Source organism: Coturnix japonica, chromosome 3 (genome assembly GCF_054131305.1).
Source record: "Coturnix japonica strain WE chromosome 3, WE-NBRP24, whole genome shotgun sequence".
NCBI lineage: Eukaryota > Metazoa > Chordata > Aves > Galliformes > Phasianidae > Coturnix > Coturnix japonica.
This window is the reverse complement of record NC_140665.1, coordinates 29,491,811-29,514,608: the sequence shown is the minus strand read 5'-3', so window position 1 is coordinate 29,514,608 and position 22,798 is coordinate 29,491,811. Positions and strand designations below refer to the sequence as shown.

The 22,798-nt window shown below is 44.5% G+C and overlaps 1 protein-coding gene and 1 long non-coding RNA gene across 2 annotated transcripts in view; one reads left to right on the top strand and one right to left on the bottom strand.

Moving 5' to 3' along the window:
* Positions 1-3,181, top strand: part of ZFAND3 (zinc finger AN1-type containing 3) — a gene marked incomplete at its 5' end in the record, with an annotated part of 124,074 nt that extends 120,893 nt beyond the window's left edge. The window contains 1 exon segment of the mRNA NM_001323243.1: positions 569-3,181. Within this exon segment, the coding sequence (NP_001310172.1) occupies positions 569-723 (155 nt within the window). The 3' untranslated portion in view covers positions 724-3,181.
* Positions 2,865-21,393, bottom strand: LOC116653123 (uncharacterized). Its single transcript, XR_004306498.2, has 2 exons — positions 8,050-21,393; positions 2,865-7,230 (listed from the first exon to the last, which is right to left on the bottom strand). It is a non-coding gene; the product is annotated as an uncharacterized LOC116653123 (long non-coding RNA).
* Between the last annotated feature and the right edge of the window lie 1,405 nt (positions 21,394-22,798).

Genomic DNA, 22,798 nt, shown 5'->3' with positions numbered 1-22,798 from the left:
GTGGCCTGACACGGTCCTGCCTCAAATGCTCGTTTGCTCCCATGCTGGTGCTGGAACAGTCCATGACAACAAGGTCCTGAGAACAGGAATGTATTCAGGCACTGAACTCTGTCAGTACTGACGTGGGCTGCTGACAGTAAAACAGTCCTGACTTGAATGTCTGCTGGGAGCCAAACCTGGGGTGCTGCGGGCATGAGAGTCATAACTGACATTCCACCTAAAGGAGAAAGGAGTCCAGGGAAGGTGAGGAGCACCCGACCCATTAACTTTGTTATCATCTGGGTATACCAGGTTTAGACTGTTTGAGGGACTTTTCCTATAAGGTGAGAGGATGGCAAAAAACCACTCATGTGACTTTGATACTGTGTTGATAAACCCGGAAGAAATACAGTAAATAATCAGACATTTATTAATGCTTTGTGAGGAAGGTGAAGCCAGCACTGATTCTTGGCAGCTGAGTAATTCCTTAGTGGGCACTACTTCGCTTGTGACTCAGGTAAGATTCTGCCATTTTAATCAAGTTCTTAACTGTCCTTTTTTCTTCCCTCTCTCCCCCTTCCCTTGGTAGGTTATGTGTTCTGTATGCTACATCGCCTTCCTGAACAACATGACTGCACATTTGACCACATGGGACGTGGACGTGAAGAAGCCATTATGAAAATGGTGAAACTGGATCGGAAAGTAGGAAGATCTTGCCAACGCATCGGTGAAGGATGTTCCTGAGTGCAAGACTGCAACCAAATGCTGTTCTCTTAGTTCACTAATGTTAGCCTTATTTAGGACAAAGTCAGCCAGACACCTTGTACTAGGCAAGTTTCAGACTACAGCCAATCAGTTTCCTTTCTTTAGCCAACCGTCCTGGTACTGTAGTTTAGGGGATGATGGTGGGTGAAATTGATTTCTGGCTGGTTACTAAGGTGCCTGCTAGCCACCGTATAAAAATTAAAACATGAAGAAACATTATTTCTGAGCATGGCTAGTGGATTTAATCAAAACGAGAAAAATCCAAAGGCTTCTGTTATTGCTGGAGTCACTCTAAAAGCCTTACGCTGGGAACTTTCCAGCTGCAGAGTTAACACAAGTAGTTGTATAGAAGCTGGTGTAAAAGTTTGCTATGCACGTGGCTTTCAGACAAACTGTTCAATGTGCAGCCTTTCACTTCTTCATGCCTGGTTATTCCTGAGGAGGTGAAATACTACCACGAGCAGCAACTGCAGCTGCTTAAGCCCAGAAGACCTGACTGGTCACTCGTGCCTTCATCGCGTGTGGCTTTTGAGTTAGGCAGTGTCACCAGCATCAGGGATTCTGTTGGGATAGGAACATCTTTCTGGTTCTTCCCAGGAAGCCAAAAAGAAAGGGGGACAGAGATTCTTATGAAAAATTTTTATATCTATCTTACTAGAAGGAACCTATCAGGGTTTTTTTGTTTGTTTTTTGTTTGTTGATTTTTTTTTTCTTCCTCAGTTAAATTAAGATCACACTTTAAAGCCAACTCCATCCCAGAGCAGTAAATGGTGCATACATTTTACATAGCATCCACAGAGATTCTGAGGGTCATGTGAAGATTGCACAGACCCACCACAGAATGGTGCAGCCATTCCCACCGGCCGAAACCTGATTGGCTCTTGTTTGCCTTTTGCTAAGTGCAGGTATCTGATAATTGATCAAATAAGGCTAATTCACAGCACAGTAGCCATGGCTGGATTCTACAGACTGACTTTCTGTAGCTAGACTTATATATTGGGGGGAAAAAAAAGGACATTTTGTAGCAAACGGAATTCAGTAACAGTATTGGGGAACAACCAGTGAAACACCCTGAATCAGATTGAGCTTGTTTTCCTCACATCAGAGTGTCAATGAGATAATCACATGGGTTACACCAGCCCTGTCTCTATGCAGCTGAACGCTCTCACAAACATCTCTGCCCGAATCTATTGCAAAGACGGTATAGAAAGTGAACATGAAAAGCATCACATGGAGTAGAATGCTTGGGCTCTGTTTAGACCTGTGGGTCTGTATTACGGTATGTCACACTGAGCTGAACCGAATGGCACCGGTCTCGTCAGTTTGTGAACAAAAAGCAAAAAGAATATTCAGCACGTCTCCTGCTGCACACAGGGCTTAATGCAAGTAAAAAGGATTTGTACTGGAGTGACCCAGCTTAATCCCAGGCGAATGGTAACGATCAGGTACATCTGTAAGAAAATCTGAGGGAGGGAAAAGATTTTGTCTCATTTTGAAATACCGGGCAGGTAGAGAAAACATCAGAGAGGTGAAGTAACCATCACTTGGAAAACCCCAGCGTGGCGGGAGAACGCTCGGATGAGTCATCCTCCATTCCACTTGGTGCAGGTAACTAACTCCTCATAGGCCGAGTCACGTTGTTACTCCGGTAGAAGCATTTAACAAGGAGATAACTGATTTAAAAAGAAAAATTTAAACATATCTCCACCCACACGTTCGGCATCTGACTGTATTAGCGTAAGTTAGCCAGGAAGCAAATCAGAAGTGTCCCATCGCTATAACACGCAAGCTACCCAAAAGGCGAGTGATTTTTATTTTTATTGTTTATTGTTATTATAGTTATTATTCAAGAATACGAAGCCAGCAGCAAAACCTTCAGTAAAGTGCTGCGTTTTCAGGAAGCGGTCCAGCTGAAAGGGGCCGTCCGAGGATATGATTTATATTTGCTGTGAAGAGTTTCTAAAAGCATGGATTCCAGCTGCTGCTGTGATACGCACTTTCTTTTCCTACAAAACCCTGTTCATAGCATTTGATGGGCATTCTGAATGACACGCGAGACTTCTCTGCATTAATACTGAAGATGCTATTTTGTTCCTCCTTAACGTTCTCTTTAAACTCATTGCAAGTGCACAGATGGTTTCAAGGTGGCTCTCGCGAGGACGCTACGTAAAAGTTCGTGTGAATTATGGACAATGTTCACTTTAAACAAAGAAGTTGGGGACGGGGTTGTTCCTTTGCAGTATCTGTTCTGTGAAGTTTGTTAAGCGTAAAGAAAGCTTAAGTTCTTGTATCTTAAAAGAAGATCTTATTTAACCCTTTTGTGTTCTAGATTTACTTACACATGTAGCCTAGAGCTCAGTTTTAGTTTAACATTGTGAAAATATTAAAAGAATCTTGTAACTTTATTCTTTTTCCTCCTGCTAAAAAAAAAAAAAAATTAAACCAATCAGATTAAAGTTTGAATTCCTTTCTGCCTATTCCAACAGGTCTGGGTATTTTGCACTGTAAACCTGCTGCAAGCTCATGTAAGAAATATCTGAGTGGGGATAATACCAACGTTAAGCCAGTAACTTAGAGCTGCATTCACGGTTGGTGGAAGGCAGTCAGTATTTTCTGCCGTTCCAAAAGGGGAGAATTGTGTTTTTTCCTTCATTCCAGCTCACTTAGAGATTTTGTTTGCATGCAAATCCGGCTCAATATCCTGTAGCCTGACAATTGGTCGGTTTAATTTTGAAGTCAGATGAGAAGTCCAGGTTGGTTGTGCTGCTGCGTGAGTCAGGTGCGGACCGTGCACCCTGCCGCTGCCACAGGGGTTGTAAAATGTCCTCAGTGTTCTTTCATGCATTTGAACAACTTCTGCTCATGCAGTTGCTGTACAACTCTTTGGAAGACTCGAGGAAGAGCTGTTGATTCTTAATCATTTAGAAGTTAGAAGCACAAAGCTAATAGACCAGCACTAAAGAGGAGGAGAGAACGACAAGGTGATTACTTAAAACAGCTTTGAAAATTGTTTGGAATTGAAACTGTGCTTCATTCCTAGAGCATGCACACCTGTTATTTCCTCAAGCAAACTGTGTGATCCTTGCACAACATGGCTGTGTTGTAGGAAAGGTAAGTTGGGTAATACAGCGCTTCCCTGTTTCCAAGTGTCAAACCTATTGCTGGGTGCAAGCTGAGGCTTTGAGGAAAAATAAGAATTGCCTGGGAAGGTTGTGACAACATCCTGTCCTTAATTACACCTGATTTCTGTTTTGAGTCAGTTTTGTGTCTTGAGCGAGAAGTGATGTGGCTGTTAAATGAGAGAACTTGAGCTGCTCTTCAGTAGTGCACAGGCAGCACCCTAGGAGAGCCCTGGTGCAAATATAGTGGTCCAAAAGTAATACTAAGTACTTTTTATCTACTCCATTGGAGTGTGATGAATAGGTTCAAATCTTGCATGATTTTCTTCTTTTGGCATGTCTGCGATCCATTGGCTTCTTGAATACAACAGCCTGTTTATGTTCAACTCATTGTGTTGCTCTGTTTGCGTTGCAGTCATTGCAGTTCCTTCTGTGGGTGTGCTACAAGGTGTATAAAAATCTCCAAGGTGTAAGAACATATTTTTTAACTGACAGTGACTGTATCGGTACAAAGACTCACCGCGGAAGAAAACTGCTATTAATGGCGCCTTAAGAATTGCACCAGCGCAATAACTGACAGCACCCATTCGCACTGCCTGCATGATGCACACAGTTAGAAGAGCCCAGACAAATGAATTGATAATCTCCTTGTCATATTGTAGTTACTGCAGTCAGTCGTCAGCGGAGCAGCAAAGAGAGGGTCTAATTGAAGTAATCTCTTAATGTCACAGAGAGATGGGAGCTAATTTGCGCTGGAAATAATTTTGTATGCTCCCGGGTACTTTTAAACATAGAAAACAAATGGAAACGTTTTTAGATGACGCTGTTTAAAATGAACTGTGTTTACTGGCACCAGATGTTTATTTCATCACTTAAATACCTGGTTATAATCCTCCTCCTGAAACAAAAGCAGCGTAAGCATTAAGCAGCGGCTCAACACAAAAGCTGCTGTGGCAGAACTGCTGTATGAAGGTACAGTTGTAGTATAAGCAGCTCAGAACCTTACGTGAGAATGCCTCTGTGTATACTTTATGGAGGTCCACACTGGAAAGGAGAGTGACTAAGATTAAACTTGGAGAATACTTGCAGTGCGAGTTTTATGTGGCAAACTTGTGCAGCAGTGGGTTTATGTGCAGCTTTTCGAAGAAAACAAACTGTAACAGTGCTGCTAAGAGCCACTCTTGAATAAAAGCTCTTGCAGCCAGCAGTCACAAGGATATGTTTTCCATCTCCTTCTACTCTTTATTCATTTTTCCTTTTCATTGAGGTGTCAGTGTGTGCAGCTGGTCAAGTAGTTTGGATTGAATGGTTTTTCTTCTTGGGTTCTCGGTATACACCACAGAAAAGAAGGTGCCAGCTTTGTTCCTTTGGAAGTCGCCCCCCCCCTCCCCACACCTTGCTTTAAGGAGACTAAAAGTTGGATGTTGGGCTGTAAAAGTGATAACCTCCCTGTGCTTTTTACTGCAGTGACAGGCTGTTTTGTCACGAACTGAAGCTTCATGCAGACATCATTTCACTTGTCCTGGATGTTATGCTGTTCTGGAAACCTCTGAAGGGAAAAAACACACCATAGTCCAAACCCACCATAGTTTTATTATATTGTTCATATACAGTTTCCCATAAACTCTCTGTGCTTCATCCTGCAATGTGAAGTTGAGTCAGGAGGAAAGAAGGCATGAAAGCAGGAGGCAGAGGCTGCACGCTGACAGCTGTGTACTGAGCACATCCACCGCCTTCTTCAAGTCACCTCAGAACACAAAATGGTAAAGAGGCAAATGATGACTTGCCAAACTGTACCAACTGTCTTACCTTAATACCTACAGAAAACTGCTTTGCTCAGCCTCTGTGAATATACCTGTTTGGAATTCATCTGTGTCAATTCTGAAACAGATTTATATGTGAAGCAATGAAACAGGATTATTTAGTCATAACAGATTTTGCTACAGGACCTACCTGTTTCACAAAATGCAGCTATTTTCTTTGAAAGAACAGTGAGCGGAACCTTATAAGACTAACAGTAAACAACTGCAAATTCAGTATGTGCATCTGAATAGAGTGGAGAAGATCACTATAATCACAGATAGTTCTTAAAAGTGATTGCACCCTCTAACAGAAGGGTTTTCTTCTTCAGATAGTAGCAAGCGTTCATGGCAATGGTATAACCATAAGCAGACTACTGCTTTCTGCTGTGGTTGTGCAAAGCTCATACCATGCAATAGGATGCTGAGTTAATAACTTGCAGCTCAGCACAGGGACTGTGTAAGTAATGAGAATAGAATTACAGAGATGGACTCTTGTCCATTGCCTCTCCCTTTACACAAGAGGACAAAAGATGGTGCCCACTGTTTCCTGGCTGCTTCATCCCTTTCATTCTTTTCCGAGTTGCCAAAGGCTCCTTCCTTCCCCCTGCAGCTGTGCCCAGGGAGCTCAGCGATCGCACTGACCAGAGCATGAAACACTTGGTCGGCTTCTCTGAAAGCAAAGCATCCCTCAGTCTGAAATGCAGCACCAGAAGTACATCTCTTCTGGGTTCTCACAACACTTGAAATCTTGTTTGTGTTCCTCTTAAGGTATTTGGGGTCTGTTTGGAGTAAAGAAGCAGTCCTTTCAAACAAACAACCTACGGCATTTTATCATCTTTGGAGAGGAAAGTCTGCATGATCAGCATTTCTGCATTAAAAAAAACAGCAAAAAGGTTCACCGATAACTCCTGAAATGCTTCCTCTCATCTCTGCTTTTCCAAGGAACAAGTGCAAGACTTCCTTGGATGAGGCAGAAGAGAAAAGTCTGAGCCCTTTGCTAGATAAGCTGAATTTAGAATTTATTCTTAACTCCGACAATAGCTCATCTTTCTTTTACTTCTTTTCTTCTGCAGCGTTCCAACTACACTGCATTTGCTTTAGATTCCTGTGAGCTTTAAGCAGACCTGTTTCTGGAGCCCAGCTGCAGCAGCAGGAGCTGAAGATGATGAGCTCCAGGAATAAGCTAAATATTAAATTATCCTCTGTTGGTGAGCACAACTGTTCCAGTCTGCATTAAAGTTTAAAACGATGGCTGGCTAGAAGTGTTTGAACCGAGCAGCCTGTATCAGACTTGTGTAAGTCCTGCTTCTTTGGCTAGTCTGCCTGGTGTGCACGATAGCCAGAGGTGTTACCTTCATTCCGTCTGCATGCAGAGCTTCTCCTTCATTACCTTCCATGGTTATATAAATGAAGGTACTTGTCAGTTAAACAGCACTTACTTGTGAATTCTGCAGGTGCCTTCAAGTTGCGCTGCTCACTTTGTGTTTTCTGGTTTTGATTTTCAGCCTCGGGTCTTGCCATCATAGTTCCAAACAGGTACTTTCATACGCCATATGCACACAAATCTGCTGGCAAATCAGATTATATTTAGGGGATCAAACACGCCCATGTGCCTTTTATCAGTCCTCTGGAAATGCAGCACATACCACTACCTGCATTTGCTGGAGTTTCAACATTATCAGTAATTACGGACTTAGCCCTGGAAGCACCATTATGCTCACCAACAGTTCTGTTTAAAACACTCTACCCGCTCCCAGACAACAGAAGGACATGCTAAAAGCTGTGGAACTGTGAGCACTGCTGGGTCACTGGTGTTTTTCAATAGCATTTCTTCTGCTCTTCCTAGCATGAGGGTATATGTGTGTGTAGGGATATGTGTAAGGAGCTTCCTATGTGTGCATATGTAGGTAGATACAAGATCAGATAAACAGGCATTGCTGATTTTATACCAGCTGTTACCTTGATAGCAGTATTTCAGCTCAGTCTGAGGCAGCAGCTCCTGCTGTGTCAGCCTCTGTTCCAGCACACGTGCTGGCCTTCATTCCTCTGCTCCCTGGCTTCTGAGCTTGCCATGATTTCTAGAGGCTTGATGCACCCACCCTGTGCAGAGTGTCCCTCACCAACTGCTCTGCCCAGCAGCCCTCCCCCCACCACACAAACCATGTTCAGAGTCTAGGCAAAGGCAACAGAAAAGCAGAGATGATCACATCTAAAGCTACTGAGGCGTGTATCGCCAGCAGCTGTTTCTGACTGCAGAGAAAAGGTTATTTTTAAGTCAGTGTTAAAGGGCTGCTGCTGCTTACTCTACAAAACTCCCAGAGCTGTCTTAGTGCACTGTAAGGCTGAGTTGTATTTCCAGTGATCCCCTTCCTCAGTGCTCTTACCTTTCTTTGTGGACTTCATCAGTACAAGGAACCCAAAGGCTACGTGGATGCTACAGCCTCTAGAGACACGCAGGCAGTGTTTGGTAGCACCCTGCAGGTACAGGACATCAGTATGGATCGAGCATCCAAAGATACACTTTTTTTGTCTGTTCTACCTTTATTTCTTCTGTTAGTTATCCTAATGTTATTATTCTATAGGTAAAATATAAAGTCCTCACTCATTTGCTAGGTAATATGGATTCAAAAGTATCAGCACAACGTGATACTGTGGGTTTGTTTGGTTTCTTTACATTGAGCTTCATGGAAGCAATTCTCAACTGCCACAACTACTGAACAACTGCTGACCCACACGGACACCTCGGGTAAGGTGGACCCACAGCAAACATACCCTGTCAGTCGGAACCAGCTCCTTGCCTTGGCTGTTCTTGGTCTGGATGATGAAGGTAAAGCCAATTCCACTGCCTCAGCTGTGCACGTGCAGGAATCGCCCACTTGCTCCACAGCTGCAGCAGTGCTCTGTGCCCGGATCCCAAACCCTGCAACATCTCAGGATTCACAGGACCGACCGCCTGCACATCCCAAAGCAACCAAGTTGTATATTGTACCTGCTCTTTCTAATCACTTTTGTTGTGTGAAACAATAAAGCTGTTTATAAAGAGTTACAGTGTGTTAAAGATGACAGTGCTGGTCTGTGACTGAATTGTGCATTCTGGGGGGGTTTCACCAGCATTTGCTTGATAGCAGAGAGGAAATTAAACAGCCTAAGGAACTTGTGTCAGTTCACAGGCACTGAAACTTGTTAGCCCGGTGCAATTTGCATACATCCAGCAAGGCAGGAAGCTTTGTGCAGCACTGACCTTTTGTTTCATACCAGCCTTCACTTGGTCACTTAACATCACCGCGGTCTGGATTTCTGTAGCCAACTTGTAGCACCTTTCTGGAGTAAGGAAGAGCTCTTATTTTGAGAGCAGTCTGAAAAGAAAACCTGTCGGATGGAGCTGAAAAAACCATAAAGATTACACGGGTTTTTGTAGAAGGCAGCAAAATGTAATTCTAGGACTGAAGTGTATTTTGAATCCAACCCTTCTGGTTTCACTGAGAGCACACGGGGAGCCGAGGCTGAGGCTTTAACAGGAGAAGGAACAAAAGGTGACAGGCATCCCGCACCATGTCATTCTTCACAGTAAGGCAGACTGACCCTTGCTGTTCTTATTGCTTATGGATTTCTTGGTGCAATTTTCTATCTTAGAGGGCTTAACTGTGAATAACTGCTTGTGGATACTGCACAGGAGGAGTACTCGAGTACTGCTATTCCAAAGCATGTAAGAAGAATGACAGCATTAGTTGTAGAACAGCTAATTTGTGTCCTCTATTTGAAAGCATGTAAATAAGAAACTGAATCCCCGCAAGCAGAGAAAAACAGAGAAGTGAGAAGCAGCGATTTCTGCCCATGAACCTGTGTATGCTGCCCTGCACATACTCCACTAGCACGTTAACTTCAAGCTAGCAGGTAAATAGTCTGCATTTGAAGAGATTAACAAATGATTTGCTCGTTTCAGCCAGAAGCACGTTCTTCCTGCATCGCTGCTTGCAAATAATGGTGTCTGCTGCTTGTGACTGCTGGGCCCCTACCTGTGCCAGCACAACTGGGCAGTAGCAGTTCACTGCATGCCAGCTCCTGGAGTGATGAAGGCGGCAGAACTTGAAAGGTTCACAGCAGATACACAGCAGATCAACTGCACAGCACAAACTATTCTAACCAGGCTTTGTGTGACATCTCTTTGGTGGTGTGTAGGTATTGCAGAGAAAGCATAACAACGTGTTTTGTGTTGGTGAGGAGCCACTAACTAAGACTTAGACAAACACAGGGGAAAAAACCCTACCTTGAGGATGTGGAAGCTGGTCTTCTCAGAGCTGCATCAGGAGTAGGAAACACACAGCGTGGTCTCACTCACACAGGTGACAGACTGAATAGTTGGCAAGCAAAGGTCAGTAAAGGGACACATGTGTCCCACACAAGCCTTCATACACACCACCACCTTTAGTCCAACATGCCAACAGTGGCCATGTGGTCAATAGCACTCAGTGACTTGGTGCAGGTGGAAGGGGATGATGACTTGGGTGGGACATCCTCCTGGCATCCAACAAAGGCAATGCTTGGCTGCTTTTTAGGACGAGAGGGGATCAGCCCCTGCAGGAGGCCAGGCTGGAGGCAGAACACAGCTGAACTCTGTTGATTCAGTGAACTGACAGCGCCCATTTTTTCATCTGGGAGGCAGAGCTTCCTGCAGAAGCCAGCTTTAATTAGTGACCCAACCTGTAGGTACATGACGATAGATAAACCCATTTCCCACGAACAGAAACAGCAGATCTCTTTACCACACTTTTAGTCTCTTCCTGCTCAATAGGAGCCCAGGGCCATATTATTTCATAGGTTACACCCTGCTAATCCAAGTCAAGCATAGGATGGGCCCTGCATCAGTGATCGCCCAGTGCCAAGATGTGACACAACTTATCTGCCTCCATGCTGAACTAATGCTTTGGCTCAGTATTTGATATTCACAAGACATGGGAAATAGATGTGTATGATTTCTAAAAGGACAGGTCACTAGATGGGGTCTCTGTACATCAGACCAGCTTCTCCAAGCCATTAGAGTCCTTAGGGTTAGCTGAAGTGCTGTTCTCCTTCTCACACTAAGAGGTGATTTGGGCCAGGCTGGTTGTGACTCTGTGCAGCCTGGTCTGGTGGCTGGCAGCCCTGCATGTAGAGGGGAGTTGAAACGAGATGATCATTGTGGTCCTTTTCAACCCAGGCCATTCTATGATTCTATGATATGCGTCTATATTTCCTCCCAAGGCATCTGTCCTTTGGGAATGCAGTCAAAGCATGTAAGTACATTTGTAAAGCACCAAAATACTTTAAAAAGCATTAAATAAATACAGACTACTCAGAAACCCTCTGACAGTATTGGTAGCAGAATAACACACACACACAAATAAAAAACCATTTCAACCAGAAATTAGCATATGCCTGTGTGTAGGAGAGTCACACATTGATTCATTTCACTGAGTGTAAATAAAGCCAGTATGTGGCTCCTAGAAGAGAACATGAACAAAGGAAATCCAGGAGCTCAAGGTCAGGGTTTAAAGGACTTTTCTTCCATTTAAGTTTTGAAAGCAGAAATTCTCCTCCAGCTCCCATGGATATCTCCCCTTCCATAGCCCAGCTCCTCGATAGCAAACTAGTTTCACATCTAGATTTATCTAATGATTGATGGATGAAATGTAGTGAACTGCAGCATTTAGAGCTGAGAAGTAAAGCTGAGAAGTAAGAGAAGCATCAAACGCATAACATAAAGACTTCTGGTATCTGACTGCAATGAAACTTGTTCCTACATAATCTAGTAGCTTCTTCATTTTGACCACTGAGATTCCTTCCCTTTCCACTGGCACTTAAAAGTCTCTTTGGAAATGCCACGGTATCACAGGCTTGTAAATGTTTGGGCTGTTAGCGAAAACCTCAAGAAAGAAACACCAAACACCTCAATGCCATGAAAATGATTTTGCAGCAGATTGCAGGTGACACTCTCCAAGAAAACTTTTAGTCTGATGCTGCTAATAACAATTCTGCAGACAAATTAAATGCACAGCGTTATGTAACTGTGTCACGGTGCTTCAGAGCACATCAGAATACCCCAAGAAACCGAACCAAAGTATGTTCTAGTTTACCAGGTTCTAAAATGAGCCCTCTCCTTAAACAGAGACCAAAACCTGAGCTGTGCTTAGAACAGCAGCCAGTAGTAAAATTTTAAAGCAAAGCCTTTTTCCCTCCTCACTTTGTCTTTATGGAAAGGGGAGGGACTCTTGTCTCTTCTGCTGGAGACTCCCTCCATGTCTCTGCTCTTCTTTTCCTCTGCAAGGCTTCCCAAACTGAGAATATAATCTAGTACTGACAGAAGGTGCAAGGTCCTCATCCTTCCACAGCATCTACAAGAAGACAAACAGGCTCTCCCTCTCTGCTACACTTCAAACAACCAGAACAGCCCAAGCAGCCCTACCCCTGGTTACAGAGCCCATCCACCTGGTACATATCAGAAAAGGAAAACAACAGCTTCCTATCATAGCTCAACTGACATGTCCTGAATCTGCCTTTCCACAGTACCCCCAAGACATTGAATTTCCTGCAGCCAAGGGTAAGTAAAACGTCATTGAGCGTGAATGGAAGAGCAGGGGACAATGGGCTACCTGCATTTCATTCAAAGGGCGTTAAACTGGTCCTTTTGCTGCCAGATCTGATGTGCAGCCAAAACATAAGCCACAAAGAGCTACAAAGACAATATTCTTCCCTTTACAAAGAAGCAACTAAACAGAAGGCAGCTGCCAATAAAGCAGCATTTGGTTGAGTCCCAGAAATAACATCTTTTCTAACCCCTAGTCCTTGATGTCAACAAATGACAGTAATAGAGAAACCGAGCTCCCTGCAGTCCCCATGAGCCCAGCAGGAGCACGGGGCCTCAAGTGATGGTCCGCTGAGCACTGTGTGACACACGGCCTGCAAACCTGCACAGCAGCCCTGCTCTCTCAGGGTGGTTTATCTGGGCAGTGGGATGTGTGTGTTATGTGCTCAGTAAGCTGTGTGGGAATCAGGAAGGCGCTTTGAGCTACAGCTCTGGGTTTCTTTGTTTTGCTTTTAAATGGGATGTGTGCATCCGTAATCAAAATGTTTTTAAGGAGTTCTCCCTTTTTGCAGCTTCCTTTCCCAGCTGCCGACATCGTTTAGATCTCCAGGCTTTGAGAATTTTCATGACTGCAGTGCTGGGGTTCTTTGCTGTTTGCAGATACACCCAATTAGTCAGCATGGCGCTGCTGCCTCATTTGTTCCCTCTCTGTCTCTTCCAATACACTTCCTCCAGAATATCAGAATACAAGAAAGAGTCTTTGCAAGCCAATCAGTGCTGTCAGAGGCTAAACCCTGCAGGTTAAACTGTAAGAAATGCCTCCTGAACAACAAAAATAGGGGTGTTTTTTTATTATTAATTACAGTTATACTGTGCCCCACTATCTCGCAGAATCACAGAATGGCTCAGGTTGGAAGGGACTTCAAGGATCATGAAGCTCCTAACCCTCCCCACCACAGGCAGGGCCACCAACCTCCACATTTAATACTGGACCAGGCTGCCCAGGGCCCCATCCAACCTGGCCCTGAACACCTACAGGGACGGGGCATCCACAGCCTCTCTGGGCAGCCTGTTCTAGCACCTCACTGCTCTCTCTGTAGAAAACTTCCTGCTGACATCCAACCTTAATCTTCCCTCATTCAACTTAAAACCATTTCACCTTGTCCTTCTGTTATCTACCCTTTCAAAGAGCTGACTCCCCTCCTATTTGTAGGCTCTCTTTAGATACTGGAAAGCTGCAATGAGGTCACTCTACAGCCTCCTCTTCTCCAGGCTGAACAAGCCCATCTCCCTCAGCCCATCTTCATAGGGGAGGTGCTCCAGCCCTCTGATCATCTCTGTGGCCCTACTCGGGACCCAATCCAACAGCTCATCTCCCTACTATCCAACACAGCGTATTTTGGCTAAGCTGCTTTTCTCTCATTTGGAAACACTTTGCTGACTTTGATTTACCCAGCAGTTAAAACAATTACCTGGGAGGCTTCCTAGGCAGAGGCAGGATAGGTTACACCTGTTAATCTGGTGCCCCCACCCTCTGCCCCTCAACATTTCATCACTTCAGACCATTCCACGTACATCAGCGTTTGCCACAAGAAGCTGCATCCATGCAAATTGCTTAAGTAGGTGGAAATTAATTGGTTTTCACTGATTTAATGCAACAACCAAATTAAACAATGATTATAAAACAGGGAACAGTCCCATACTGTGCAGGCTTTACAAGCTGGGCAGCTATGGAAGCTTGAAAACATTAATGAAGCAAACTATCCAAAAGCCTCTATGTTCTGCTAAGCACATGCATCTGCTCCAGCAGCAAAAGCTCAAATCTCCATCAAAGAAAACAGAATTGCCTGTTAGTGTAAGGACTACTATTAAAGCTGCATTATCCTCATGATCATTACACATCTTGAAAGCAAGAGAGGTTTTTTTTGGTCCAGAACATCTGCAACAATGCAAATTCAGACTTGCAATTTCAGCCTTGTTTACACAGAAGGAAAGGTACAAAAGAAGCACATTTAAGATCCAGTGTCTTTTAAATGCACACAGAGCCATGCAGACAACACTGTAACACCACTAGGCATTCTGCTAACACACAGCTATCACATGTGGGAAGATAAGGAACTAATCAGGCACCCGAACTCCACAATCAGGTGCTGTGAGATTCTCAACATCCACGCTCAAATAGCAGGAGTCTTCTTTCAAGTGCCCAGACCTTCCCATGCTGCACACAGATGGCACTGTGTGGACCAGGGGTTGTATCAAGTGTGAAGGCACTTAAAAATCAACTGCTGCTCAGTGCAGTGACGCTCAAGTCATTCTGTCACGCTAGATCAAGGTGAGAAATTAATGCAGTTAATGCACAGTTCGCAGTGGTAACTGAACTGTCTTACATTGTTTATGATGTTTTCCTCCTTGTTCCAAGTGCACGGCAGTATCTTACCCTCAGCAACACAAAGAGAGGATCAAATTAATTAGTAGTGAAAGAAAAGGAAAAGAAAGCAGCTCCTCTCATAAGTGAGAAGAGTCTAAGAACTGCACAGATAAGGCAGCTCATTACGTTCTTTTTCATCTTAGATTTTATAAAGCAGAAAGAAGCTAAAACATCGTCAGGAGCATTGGGTGTGAGTCTCTACAGCAGTCACAAGTAGGAATGTAACGAAGAAAGATTTCTAACGCTTTTAATCCAATGTGAAACACTGGTACCCAGCACTTCCAGGCCAGAGAACTGAAGTGCTTCACACAGCATTCGGAACACGGTGAGTACCTGAGATCTGCGCTTTGGAGGTGCCACCAGGCAGCAGGACAGCTCGTTATCCTTTGTGCTACAAAAATCCAAGTGTTCACTATGAAACGGTACTGCCAGACCTCGCCTCGCTAGCAGTTCTCACTACACAGCCTGATGGGGAAGAATTTGTTCCTAAAGAAAGAAAACCTTGAACACGAAGAGCGCCTTCCCTCTGCTGACTATCCTACACTGTAGCAAACAAAGCCCAACCGTTTTCACACAGAACAATCTGGAACATGTGGATTAAACACAGGTCAATCACCGCCCTCCCAAGCACACTGGCAATGCTACACATTTCATTCACATGGGAAGGAACAGATCATGTCCAAAAGAGACTGTCTCTTTACAGAGATGTAAGGCTGTAAGTGATGGAGTTACCAGGGTGTGCAGCTTGTCAACTGAGCAGCAGTAGCCAAGGCCACAGGTGCCTTTAACCCACTGCAAAGTATCACCACTTTCATGATGGTTTAAACTCAAACCTTGTATTCTAAGTAAGTTACCATTTATCACCAGCACTTCAGTAAAACCTGAGACGCACTCTTCTCCTCTTGCAAATATAGTCCTTCACACACAGTGCCTCAAACACTTGTTACCTTATGGACATAGATTTAGGGAGGCAGCACTGAAGCTGTTTACATGGAAATGCAAGGATGCCATGCAGAGTATGAATCCTGGTGCCTTGGGATGTTTTAAACTACAGAGTAAACTGGATGCAGTCTTCATGTCGTGCATGAATGATGGCAGTTTCCAGAAGGACAACATCCCGTTATCACACCCAAGTATTGAGGTTGCCCCTGAAGAGAGAGGAACGCCACCTCCTCTGCCAACAACAACAATGACAAAACACTCCTTGCAGCACCTGAATTTCCTCAGCAGCCTCCCACCCATCAACTGACCGAGCCTGAACTTCTGTTCCCTCACCAAAGTTAGGAGAATGGCAGCAGCCTGACAGCAGGCACAGGAAAACACTACTCTGACATGCACAGTGTGGTGTTCTGCTGGTTGTGTTATTCTTCCCCACAAACTTGGCTGACTGCCTCGGAGCTGGATTCTCAGCTTCAGTGACATCTTCAGGGAGACTGACAGCTACAAGGAATTGCATCGATGACTGCAACAGACCAGCACCAAAATGGCTGTGAAGTCTGACTGCATCAGAAGAGATGCAGATGCTGTAGTGTAACATGGAAGTGTGAACTGGAATGCACAAACGGGAAATGCAAAAGATTCTAGGTAAAAGCCAGGACCAGCGCAGCAGAACACAAGGAACACAGTCTTCACAGAAGGAATTTGTGAGGCACAGCCATTTTGTACAAATCACAGAGCACAAATCACAGCTCCCCGACACAGCAACCACCCCACACAGCCCACTGAGGGTGCTAAGGAAGCACATACAGAGCTGGACCTGCACAAAGACTTTATCAGGTTTGTACTGCAAATCCTGTTTCAGTTTTACCAAAAGCAGCCAGGAGACTGGAGTAAAAACAAGAAGTGCAGACGTGGAGTGACAAGGTGGAACTAGACAATGGAAGCTCTAATGCAATAGAAGCTGCATGAAGGAGTCACAAACACTCTTCTCTACAAAGCAGTTCCTCCACTCAGCAGCTGGCAGCAATGAAGGTGCAAAGGGTTAATAAGACTTAATAACTACTGCACCAAACCTGACAGACATTGTTTCCTAAAACTGCCTGTTCAGTTGCTGAATCACCAGAACTGCACTCTCTGCACATGCTGCAACTCACTGTCTGACCTCAGGTGATCAGGCTGCGTGCAGGGTTCCACACACAGCTGTACAGTCTCGGTACTTCCCTTCTTCTGCTCCAGAAAACCCAAAGGAAATCGAACACCTTGATGTCTGGGAAAAGGAATACCAAACTGAGATGATCACAGGACACAGACAGAGCAAACTCTGTTGTAACACCCACTACCCACATTCACTCTGTTGAGGTTTCTGTACAGACAAGGAGCTGACCACTCTTCTTCCCCTGTGCCTCAACCCACTGGTTCCATTTTCATTCCTACCATGCATAGAGCAATGGTTCTCACTCCTCCACAGTTCAGTTACCCCCAGCCTACAATTTTTTCCTTTCTAATATTGACACAACCTTCCCAAGAGCACCTTAGGCACACATTTCCTCAGGTCTCATCTCTGCTGCATTGCCCAGAACAACATGACAACGGCTGGGCAGATCGTGCTGCTCCAACACCGGTCACTTTCATATATATTTAATTTCCTTTCTCCCGTTATCCCGTGTTCCTTCAGCCCCTTGTATCTCGATTTTATTTTTCTGCCTTTACAATTGTTCAAAAGGTCTTTGGGATGGGGCTTAGCTTTTCACTGTGTACATAGTAAAGTCCTGAAGCTGATGTGGTGATACAAATTAATACTAATAGCTGCAGAACAGCAGTAATACTCCCCCCAGTTGCGATTGGCGAGCTGGAAAGATTACTTGATGTTTATAAAGCTCTTTGAGACTGCTGGATGAAAGTCAGGCCAGTGATGCACAGGATTTATTGTTCTATTCAGCACTTCGGTATCCAAGGCTAGCATCTATTCTGCTTGAAAAAGATTTTTACCGTATTGTAAAATGGAAACAAAATGAAATATATACAGTGCACGGTGCTTCATATATAAGGCACAGGCAGCACAGAAACAGAATCTCATTATTGAAATGGATGTAGCTGAAGCTGTTACACACAGTAGGTTAAAGACCAGATTCAGTGACCTCTTATTCCATTTAATCAAAATTGTTAGTATATTTTTTTGGCCTTTGGAAAACTATATATATATATTTTTTCTCTTCATCGGGTATTTCATCAAAGGTAATAAACCTTTGTAGTTGCTTATGATGTGAGGCTCAAAGCAGACTTGACCAGCAATGGAATGAAAATAAAGTGGATTTATGTCTAACAAACAAAAGCACAGTTCTTCTGTAACACTCTGTGCATTTAACCACCAGCTTTTAACCATTCACAGGCTGCCCTCCCTCCTCCCCATCATGATTGTCTGTTCCTTTCTCAGCATCCCCACTGCTCTATTTACCAGTGTCCCTGGTAAGCTCCCCCCTCCAGCTCTGTTCTTGAGCGCAGAGGGGAGACTATGCTGTTTTAATGGTGCTACTTATGCTATATGCGGCCTTGCTGTTTCTAGGAATAGACATGTTCAGACATCAATTAACATCTAATTGCTGAAATTAATCTTGTTCCTCCACTACAGATGCCACAGAGATCAAACCAAGCCCATTTACAGCTCTATTTTTAATTTAGTGGAATTACAGCTTTTCCATCCAATGAAAATTAATTAAGTGACATGCTGTCCAGAGAGCATGCAGTGCAGGGATCAGGATGTTTATTAAAAGCAAAACAAGTGGGAAGAGATCATAATTACTTGTGCCCATGCAAAAACATCTTTGTTTCTGCAAGCCCTTCCCCTTCCTCATGCCTTCTCACCAGTACTTCACTCCTTCCTACCTGACTTCCAACCTCTGAGCTACCCACAGTTCTTACTTGACACTGCCCAAACTGCCTTGTTTGCCACTTCTCCTACTGCCTTACTGCTGGAATTTTCCTGTCCCACCTAATTGCATCCTTCCAAATAACCCCGCACCAACAATTCTGGCTGCTAGCAACCAGACCACTACAATCCAGGGCTTTTCTAAAGCATGAGAAAGCTGCGTGACCCGGTGGCAGTGCTGAAATAACCTGTTCCATGCTGTTTCATTCTATCCTACAGAGAACACGCTTTCTTTAAAAGACAGACATCGCAATACAACAAGAACATAAAGAGAAGTGAGGCCTTCCCAGCTCCAAGGCCTCAATGTTCTGTACAGCTTGAAGCCCCACAGAACACAGAAAGCAAAGACCTTTCCAATCGGATGGCCATTACCTTATTTGTAAATTACACTGAGCTTTCTGCTAAGGAAAAGCACTTGCTACCACCATGGAAATATATCCTGTGGTACACAAAATACAAAACTAACCTTCATGTAAACCCTATGCTTAGAAACAGGACTTAGAAAAGCAAGACCTGCTCAAACTCACTGTTACATTCAGACATCCCCCTTCTTCCTTTCCATCACACACCTCAAAGGCACAGACAGAGATACCGGCATCCCAGAGCATGAGCTCGCTTCTGTACTAACAGCTACAGCCTGAACTCAACACTTAAATAATAGTTACAGTGAAAGCAGTGCAAACACAGGGAAGGGATTCAAACTGCAAAACACAGCAGCAGTCTGGGGAGCACGCAGAAGTAATGCAGAAATGTACATTGGGTTTTCAAGTCACCGTACACATTATTTGTAATAACAGCCAACACTTTACTAAGCAGGAGAAAGGGTGTTGCCATGGCAGACTGCAGCATCCCACTTCTGTCTTTTGTAATAAGTTGCAAAGCAAACTGAAGTATGATTTACATCCCCGCCTCAGTTTCCCGTTTATGTAACGATGATACTAACATCCAGACACTTAAAAAAATTATTTTACTGTTTTTGTTTGACAAATGCAGCACTAATTGAATTTATTCATGCTAGTCACTCCTGTCATACTCATTATCTCTACTTGAGGCCATCACAGCCTTATTAGAGACACCAAAACTGCTTCATAGATTTCAATTACCCGGTACAAATCATTACCACTATTTTATTAACTCTTGTGTAATTGCCTGTTGTGCATACAATTACAAAGCTAATGTATGTAAATTCCCCTTCAGAAGCTCTTTCCGTACCTTTCATCTGCACACCAAGCACACGCGTGTGCTGACATCGCTTGTTTCATTAGCTTTGAAATCTCCATCCTGACATTATCACAGTACTTGTACACAGCGGCATGGATTCAGACTCTAAAACACTGGGTTCCTTCTGCTTAAATCCAAAGCAGTCATTTGTGTTTCCAAATAGATATACATCTATACATTACTCACACCATTTAGATGTATATAGAAATAGTTAAATTTATAGGGCATATAGGAAAAGATGATCACAGCATAATTCCTCCCATTGTTGGTGTTCTTTTAAAGGAGCAGTCTTAGGCACCAGTAAAGCACTGAGATCCCAAATAGGAAAAGCCTTCTCTCAGCTGTTGCCCATTGTTTTAACAGTCTCCTCTATTAGAACACATGAAGACTTGAAACATGCACCTGGGGAAGGCAGCATTTGGTACTGAGCATTTCCCAAAGGACCGTTACTAATGGCTGTAACAACCGTGTAGTCTCTGAGGCAGGGATCAGAGCTCTGGGCACACAAGTGATTGAAGGCACTCGTGCAGGAGCCAAACTTCCTTTTCCCATGTGTTATTTTCTGCATAGTGACAGAGGTAACAAGCACTCCAGCTCTCTCCCAGTAAGCTGCAGGCTCATTTCTAGGAAAAGGGAGAGAGAGACGTGACTTTGGAAGTCATGAGGTTGCAAAGAAAGCAATCTCTCACTCACTTTCTGCAGTGTCTCTAACAAGGTGTTATATACTGAGGTGACACCTCCATCTCCTCTCCTATGATGAGAATATGTAAAGGAAAGAAGAAGAGCTCTCTTTTGTTTGCAGGCATGTCTGCTCAATAAGGAATTCCATCCAGCATGTATCCCAGGAACTTTCTGAATTAAACTTTCTTAAAATTAAAGAATACAGAGAAGTTGTTAAGATGTGTGGAGAGAAAATCAGAAAGGCAAAAGCCCAATTTGAACTCAACATGGCCACTGGGATAAAAAGGAACAAGAAGCTTTTTTACAGATACATCAACAGTAAGAGGAGGACTAAGGAGAATCTCCATTCTTTACTGGATGAGGCTGGGAATGTGACCACTGAGGATAAGGAAAAGGCAGAGGTTCTGAGGTTCATGCAGGACAACCAGCATGGGATCACGAAGGGCATTCCTGCTTGACCAACCTGATCTCCCATGATCTAGTGACCCAACTGGTGGATGAGGGAAAGGCTGTTGATGTGGTCCACCTATACTTCAGCAAAGCCTTTGACACTGTCTCCCACAGTGTTCTCCTGCAGAAGCTGGCAGCCCATGTCTCAGACACGTACACGCTTGGCAGGGTAAGGAACTGGATGGAGAGCCAGGCCCATAGAGTGATGGTGAATGGAGCTAAATCCAACTGGTGACCAGTCTAGAGTCTGTGCCATACTCAGAACACTGCCTGGCAGTCCTGCTGACTCACCCAGCTCTTCCTACACCTCAACTGAGTGCAAGCTGGGTCTGATCCAGGCCTCAGATGCAGCTCCAAGGACAGCTGTGATTAATGTTTTCTGGCATTTAACAGTGCCACACTTAATTGTGCCAGTTGTTTTTGGTATTTAGCTCTCAGAAACTGACATAATGAAGCTGCACCTGCCTTCCTCAGAAATTAACGAGCACCTGAAGGTAAACACAGCAGAAAAAAAAAAAAAAAAAAAAAAGAAAAGAAAAAGAGTTGCAAACTTAGAACAGAAGCAGCAAACACTTGTGGCATTAGAATCTCTGAGGAGATGTCAAGTAGGGTTGCAGGGGTGAGCAAACCCCACAGTCCATCCTAGCACAAACCACAGCACGCCAGGAGCACACAGGGCTGTGCCCAGGAATTACCCAGCGAGTTACGACAGGAAAAGACGGGAAAACAACCGAGTGGGGACTCAGCGCCTCGCAGGACATCTCGTAAATAAGCATAATGACCGCGGAATTGCTGTCAAATCGAATTATACAGATTGCAGAGCTGCAGCCCGAGCTGGCCGTCGCAGCTTCATTACAGACCCCAGAACCCCACGCCAGGCCCGTAGGGACGAGCTGCAGCTGAGCCGCCCCGGGGCAGCGTGACACGGCCGGGAACACCCCGCTGCCAGCTCTCGGGGCTCCGCCACCATCTCCTCCGCACAGCCCCCTGCCTTACCTCAGCCACAGGCTGCCGGTCTCCGGCTCCCTCTGGCGGGGCCCAGCCGTCCCTCCGGCTTTAGAGTTGCGGCCACATGAGCGAGCTGCCCACGGCCGGGCCGCCCCTCGGCCGCCATGGCGGTGCGGCTCAGCCTGCTGCAAGCTGTTAGCATCTCTCAGCCAGGCCAGCACACCCAAGGCAAAGGGGCCTTTCCAGACCCTTCTGGGCACGGCCCTGGTGCTGGTGGAGCTGTGAGAAGCATTGATATGGCCGCTCTGGGGAATTCATCATGCTTTGGTAGCAGCTGCCTAAGGAAGGTCTCCAAAGAGATGCTTCTTTGTTGTGCCTTTCAGGGCGATATCTGATGAGAGTAAGGAACCTCTCCCTAGGACAGATAAGCCACATTGCTTGTAAAGAATAATATCATTCTAAATGTGAATGGTCTCCTTTAACAGAATAAGCTGTTTTATCACTTATTTTGTCTGTATAAAACACACCAGATTTGTTGCTAGAGATAAAGCTCTAGCAAAGGACAATGTTTAACAAAAGTATCAAAGGATTTCTCACAAAGCAATACCCAATATACACTTCACATTACTAATACCAGGGAAAGAAATATAGATAGCCATTGTAGATCATCCATCTCCAAGGGAAAAGGACTCTCAGTAGTAGGTTCTGTGTAAAACTTCTGGCGGCCCAGAAGTGCCTATATGTTATTTCAGCTGTGTTTCACTGAAGATCACAGAACAAAACAGCGAACCCTTAAACATGTGCTTACACGAAGCTCACGGTGTCAACCAGTATGCCAGCATTACACTCCTGGATGAGTGTATGGAGATCAGAAAGTGTTAAATAGTTGGTAGATTGCTTTCCTTCCACTCTTTGCTTGCCCAGCATCTCAGTGGCAATTGTTTGGGTACACTGCAACAAATCACATTGCAGAAGGAA